Below are 7,275 nucleotides of genomic sequence, written 5' to 3'. Positions count from 1 at the left end.
TCTTGCACATACGCAATACGGGGCTGGCGAGCGGTTTTCGCCGCCGTTTGTCAAGTCCTGTGCTTCAGAGAAGGGCTACTGCTGTTGAGCAAAAGAAAGGATGCCTGTGGGAATGGCTAAGCAGCTGATGTGCTGGTGCACTAGTTATTTCACTGTTACCTATGCTTCCCTAATGTGTATTGCATCCTCTGGTGTTTTATCTGGAATTGATATTTAAGATCTCACAGGCAGTGACCGTTTTGATTATGTGTTTGCACAATGCAATGATGCCTCTACATGCCACTGCAATGAAAACAATGTTGGACTCCATACCCAAAGGCAGATGACAGGGTGGACCCTCAAGTGCTTTTTTCTTTTTGCTGACATTGTGCTCTGTTCTAAAGACTTACTATTCAAGGTACAGATACCTCCTTTTCTCTACACCCCTCATCAGACAAACCACAAGCCACTTCCCCTCCCAAAAAGCACACACCATAAGAGACTTCACTGCAGTTTCTTGGTTCTTGAATATGTATTTTTTTTACTGAAAAATCATTCATAAATTAAATACAAAAATGTACAAACACATGGGTAAATAAATGTAATGATACAAAGGATTGCTCTGCTGAAAAAAGTTGTGTGTGTCTCTTAAAACACTACGTTTCAGTGCAAACATGTACCTGGCACCTCTTAAAAACTTAAGAGAAGTTCAAAAGCCATGATGATGGATGTATACTATCTAAGATTTAATTCTACCGTGGACAGTGAGTGACTAGAAGTGTGTGGCTGTTGCTCCATTGTTAAATTCTTTATAGAAGAGGAGCTTTAAAAAAATAATGAACTTTAAATAAATATTGTAGCAAATAAAATCCCACATGGCTTGTTAAAATCAGCATTGAACATGCCCCGACCCCCAGTAAGTTTAGTAGACAATGTTGATGTACAAGGGGGGCACAAGTGGCCTTGTTGAATTGCAGCTGCCAGTATATGTACAGTTCTTTTTACTATGAGAATTTTTACACCATAAAACAGCACATGCACTTGACAAAATGTTTTAACAATTACATTTCTATACAGTATTTGACTTAGCTGATAAGATTAACAGTGCACATTTTAAGATATTCCACATTTTAGAGAGAGGGAAAAACTCAACCTGACTGACCCCTCCCCCCCAAAAAAACCCACAAATGCAAAAAGTGAAACAGATTAGGTGTGAAACGGGCACTTTCAGGTCAACCTTAAATGAGTGCATTTCTGAGTAGAGGTAATGCCTTTTTTGTTCAAAATAGAGGGCACAAGAGATGGCAAATATATATTAAGGACTTAGCCAAACTAAAATACAGCCTAACATCTACTCACATATGCATACACAATTCCTGTGGTTGTGAATTTAGACCATTTGAAATACATTCCTTGTTTAAAGCACCATTAAAGACATCAGTTGCTAACAACGTTTCAAGATTAAAGAAATAAGAGGGAGAGTGAAGTTCAACATTTGAAAAGGATCCACAAGAATTACAGAGATCAAGAATCAGAAGCAAGAGAGTCTTTTATTGCTATATGTGCCATATTAACCAAACTATAAATGTCAGGAAACATTTGTAAAGCACATGTATTCCAAGACTTTAAACCTAAATTACCAAACTTACCAGCACTTTCAAGGGCAGATATACTGTCCTCTCATGCAGGCTGATAACTGATAAGATCTACACAACAAGAACTCCATGTTTTCTAAACTAAGTTACTCTCAAGAGACAAGAGGCCTGGTCAATCACACCCACAACAGATGTGTATGGGGATCATATGTCCATGGAACCAAGAAAACAATGTAAACCATAAGAGTTCAGGAAACAGAAGGCAAACAATGCAATAAAGGAAAGTTAAAGAACTTCTGAGCTGAAATACTCACAATCTTTATAAATAGACATATAAAAAAGCAACCCAGAACACTTTTACTAGATAGAAATCCAGTAAAAGTGAGTTTGTATATACTGCGTAGGTGATGGATCATTTTAAACCAAGGAGGGAAAACAAAACAAAACACAGGCACAATCCAGGGAGGACAGTTCAGAAAAAAATCTGAACATGTGAAAATGGGGATATCAACCAAGCACTACAGTGTTTTCCGAAATAGAATGCCCTTCATTTTTTCCTCATTCTGATTTTATATCTGTGGATAAATCTAGCTCTCTATTTGTACTTGTGCAATGCTTGCTCTGGCTAAGAAAAATAACCAAGGATTCTGCCTACAATTAGAATGTACATTAGTTCAGTGTACTGTTCAATTTCCACAATAAATATATCAAAATACTATTTCATAGAACAAAAATGTTACATTAGAGGAATCACTGTAGAACATTGTTAATTTGGGAGCAGATTTAATAAACCGCAACTGACTGCCCAAAACTAAAGACAGTGACAGATGAGGGAAAGTAAGATTTTTGCAATTTTTTGCATGGAAACCACATGAGCCTACTGGTGAATTTTGTAGAGGGAAGGGGAGAAGAGGAAGGGATGCATCTGAATTAGTCTAGAATCTAAGCAACGGACAATGAAAACCTAACAGGAATAAAATGGAAAAACTCCATAAGAACTATAATTTACACATTCCCTCTCATACAATGATATGAGCTGGATATTTTGTACTTTCATGAGGTTTCCATTATCCTTCCCTTCTCCCCAAAAGCCCCCTCCATTTCCATAATAAGCAATGATGTGGCTCTTATTTCTGGAACCCAGCAACCAACTAACGCAGACCCAGATGCTGCAAACACTTCAGCAAGTGCTTTAGCTTTATATCACAGGAAATACTTACATGAGCAGAGAGACCTGCTCACGAGTAAAATTATGTACATGTTTGCAGGATTGGGGTCTATATAAGTGATCCTAATATGTAAACCTTTAGCTTGAGTTTTAATTGTAAAAGAAAATTAAAAAGAGGCATTTTACACAGCTTATTTACACTTACACTTCTTTAAGAAGCGATTTTGTTGTATATACTTCAAGCAGGTCATTTTAAAAAAAACAGAACACATACAGGTAGAAGAATGGTATCATTTTAAGTTTCACTTGATCTCCGATTAGGGGAGTTGCCTAGTGGATTGCTTCTGGCATCCAAACTCAAGAAGTCAGAGTTGTTCAGCCAAACTGGTTCCGTAAGAAGAAAGCACATCAGATCACTGTTGCGGTGTTTGTGATTGTTGGAGGAGACGGAATGCAGAGATGAGAGCAACAGGTCACACCATTGTCCTTAAAATCGGAAGGCGAGTGAAGTCCCCGAGCTTGCTGCACAATCAGATTGGGACAGGCGATTTGTGTGTATTCTTTCAATTTTATTCTTCAAAATACTGTGATCCTTCATTAGACAATATATTTCTTGTCCTTGGTAAACCTACAAAAGAATGTCTAACATGTTGCTTTCTTGGCAAAGAGCAAAGCAAACTTATTGTCTCTTCTCAGTTTTCATTTACCAGAGCCAGCTCTGGAGTCAGGTTAACAGTTACGTTTTTATACAAGGCGTCACACGTAATGTTTGGAAAGTAGTTCAAGTTATTGAGACCATCCAGGACTTGCCTCTCTTTTGACTTCCGCAGCAATGCATACCTGTTTAAAGAGAACAAAAGATGGATGCATCCATTCCAAACTCAACAAATTTAGACTGAGTGCCACTATACACAGTCCAGTCCCAACAAGAAAAAACTAACGTGAGAAAATCCTCCTCAACACAGACCCCCTTAAATATTTTTACTGAAGCAGCTCCAGCATTTAGACATGTAAATATGTAGTGCACTTTGTAGAAATAAAATGCTGATCCACTGTTAGAAGCGATGCCTAGCACAGGATCAGACCCGTGTTATTTTTCTAGGCTCGTATGTTCCCTGTGTCGAGCTAGCACAGTTGAGTCAAACTCCACACTCAAACAAGAATTGATAACTTCCTTCCTCAAAACTGTCAAGTGTTGACATGAAAGAGCTGAATGACCTTAGCGTGTTTTCCGCATGCCTCTATACAAAAGTAAAGCATGCCTTTTAGGGATGTGAATACCGGTTAACAGTTAACCAGTAAGTATCACCATTGGGAGAGAGGGGGAGAGAAGGAGGCAACGCCAGCCTGGCGCAGCAAGCCCTCTGCCCACCCCTGTTTAATCGGTTAACTGCTTAAACATTATGTTTAATTGGTTAACTAATTAAACTGGATTTTACATCCCCAATGCCTCTGTCCAGGAGAATTGATCATCTGAGACAGATGAAAGGAGGGGGGCATGAGGGATGTAAAAGATTGTTATTTGTTTTAATTTTTGCCAAAATAAAACCATTCCCAAGAACTTGAAGCAAAGAGAACTGGAGTAAAGGCAGTGGGGCAGGAAATCAGTCAGAAAAACCGGATTTGAGGCAGTGAAGAGAAAAGGTTCTTGGCCCTTCATTTCGGGGTTGGAGGCAACATGGAAGAGCATCATAAAGATACACAGCACATTGTGTGAGAAGGAAAGGTGCAAACATACAGGCCAGGTAGGTTCTTTGGTACTTGCGTAGCCCTCATTCTTATAGTATCTAGTTGTTTCACAATCGTTAATGCTTTTCCAGGATGTTAAAGTAAAGCATGAAGACTTTGAACTCAGTCCACAAAAGATTAAATTAGTCAAGGAACACGGAAGCAAAGCAGCAGGAAGAGTTTTATCTGTAGCTTGCTGGATACATTGAAAAAGGGAAAGGAGAGAGTCCAGAATGGAAGAGATTACAGTAGCCCAAGCAGGAGAAACACACTGGCATATGATACAGTTATAGCACTGGAGACAGAAAGGACAGAGCAGAGGGAGAAGTAGCAACAAAGATCTGGCAAGAGATTGTCAATTCCCCGCACCCAATCAGCTCAAGGCCTGAGCTGGACGGCCTGAATAGACTATGGCCAGGTCTACACTACGGGGGGAAGGTTGGCTTAATAAGGTAAGCAACTCTAGCTACGTAAACACAGCTGGAGTCAACATACCTTAAGCCGAGTTTGGTGCGGTCTCCACAGCGGGAGGTCAATGGGAGAAATGCTCCTATTGACTTTCCTTACGCCTTGTGACAGTGAAGAGTACTGACACCAAAGGGGAATCCATCAGTGTTCAATTTAGCGGATCTTCATTAGATCCTCTAACTTGAATCCCAGAAGATTGATCGCCAGAGTGTTGATCCTCCAGAAAGTGGAGATGTGGCCTAAGAGTGTGTCAGTTAGGACAACATTCAGGGAAGTGAAGTTCCATTTGATCAATTGGAGAAGAAAAGCTAAAAAGGAGTTTGAAGAACAGCTAGCCAAAAACTCCAAAGGTAATAACAAAATGTTTGTTAAGTGCATCAGAAGCAGAAAGCCTGCTAAACAGCCAGTGAGGCCCCTGGATGATAGAGATACAAAAGGAGCACTTAAAGAGGATAAAGTCATTGCGGAGAAACTAAATGAATTCTTTGCTTCAGTCTTCACGGCTGAGGATGTTAGGTTGATTCCCAAACCTGACCCGTCCTTTGTAGGTGACAAATCTGAGGAATTGTCTCACATTGAAATGTCATTAGAGAAGGTTTTGGAATTAAGTTTATCAATTAACAGTAACAAGTCACTGGGACTGGATGGCATTCACCCAGGAGTTCTGAAAGAACTCAAATGTGAAATTGCGGAACTATTTACTATGGTTTGTAACCTATCCTTTAAATCAGCTTCTGTACCCAACAACTGGAAGATAGCTAACGTAACGCCAATATTTAAAAAGGGCTCTAGAGACGATCCCGGCAATTACACACCGGTAAGTCTAACGTCAGTACTGGACAAATTAGTTGAAACAATAGTAAAGAATAAAATTCTCAGACACATAGAAGAACATAATTTTGGGGGCAAAAGTCAACATGATTTCTGTAAAGGGAAATCATGTCTTACTAATCTATTAGAGTTCTTTGAAGGGGTCAAACATGTGGACAAGGGGGATCCAGTAGAAACAGTATACTTAGATTTCCAGAAAGCCTTTGACAAGGTCCCTCACCAAAGGGTCTTACATAAATTAAGTTGTCATGGGATAAGAGGGAAGATCCTTTCATGGACTGAGAACTGGCTAAAAGACAGGAAACAAAGTGTAGGAATAAATGGTACATTTTCAGAATAGGGTAACTAGTGGTGTTCCCCAAGGGTCAGTCCTAGGACCAATCCTATTCAACTTATTCATAAATGATCTGGAAAAAGGGGTAAATAGTTAGGTGGCAAAGTTTGCAGACAATACTAAACTGCTCAAGGTAGTTAAGACCAAAGCAGACTGTGAAGAACTTAGAAAATATCTCACCAAACTAAGCGACTGAGCAACAAAATGGCAAATGAAATTGAATGTGGGTAAATGTAAAGTAATGCACTTTGGGAAAAATAACCAACTATACATATAATATGATGGGTGCTAATTTAGCTACAACTAATTTTGTAAGAGATCTTGGAATCATAGTGGATAGTTCTCTGAAGATGTCCACGCAGTGTGCAGCAGCAGTCAAAAAAGAAAACAGGATGTTAGGAATCATTAAAAAAAGGGATAGAAAATAAGATGAGAATATCTTATTGCCCTTATATAAATCCATGGTATGCCCACATCTGGAATATTACGTACAGATGTGGTCTCCTCATCTCAAAAAAGAGATATACTGGCATTAGAAAAGGTTCAGAGAAGGGCAACTAAAATGATTAGGGGTTTGGAATGGGTCCCATATGAGGAGAGATTAAAGAGACTGGGACTTTTCAGCTTGGAAAAGAGGAAACTAAGAGGGGGATATGATAGAGGTCTATAAAATCATGAGTGGTGTGGAGAAAGCGATTAAGGAAAAGTTAGTTACTTGTTCCCATAATATAAGAACTAGGGGCCACCAAATGAAATTAATGGGCAGCAGGTTTAAAACAAATAAAAGGAAGTTGTTCTTCACACAGCGCATAGTCAACCTGTGGAACTCCTTGCCTGAGGAGGCTGTGAAGGACAGGACTATAACAGGGGTTAAAAGAGAACTAGATAAAATCATGGAGGTTAAGTCCATAAATGGCTATTAGCCAGTATGGGTAAGGAATGGTGTCCCCAGCCTCTGTCAGAGGGTGGAGACGGACGGCAGGAGAGAGATCGCTTGATCATTACCTGTTCGTTTCATTCCCTCTGGGGCACCTGGCATTGGCCACTGTTGGCAGACAGGATACTGGGCTGGATGGACCTTTGGTCTGACCCAGTATGGCCGTTCTTATGTTCTTATGTCAATTAGAGAAATAGGGGGATCCAGAAGAAGCTGTGAGATAGGCAGAGATATG

At 39.7% G+C, this 7,275-nt stretch overlaps 1 protein-coding gene across 1 annotated transcript in view; it reads right to left on the bottom strand.

The window, feature by feature from the left end:
* Positions 1-492: 492 nt before the first annotated feature.
* B4GALT5 (beta-1,4-galactosyltransferase 5) overlaps positions 493-7,275 on the bottom strand; it is a 73,772-nt gene continuing 66,989 nt past the window's right edge. Inside the window, exon 9 of the mRNA XM_075901224.2 lies at positions 493-3,582. Coding sequence (XP_075757339.2) covers positions 3,435-3,582 — 148 coding nt within the window. The 3' untranslated portion in view covers positions 493-3,434. The remainder of the gene's footprint in view (positions 3,583-7,275) is intronic.

The sequence above is a fragment of the Pelodiscus sinensis genome, chromosome 17, assembly GCF_052426305.1.
Source record: "Pelodiscus sinensis isolate ZL-2025 chromosome 17, ASM5242630v1, whole genome shotgun sequence".
NCBI lineage: Eukaryota > Metazoa > Chordata > Testudines > Trionychidae > Pelodiscus > Pelodiscus sinensis.
The sequence above is the reverse complement of the archived record's forward strand: the minus strand, read 5'-3'. Positions and strand labels throughout refer to the sequence as shown.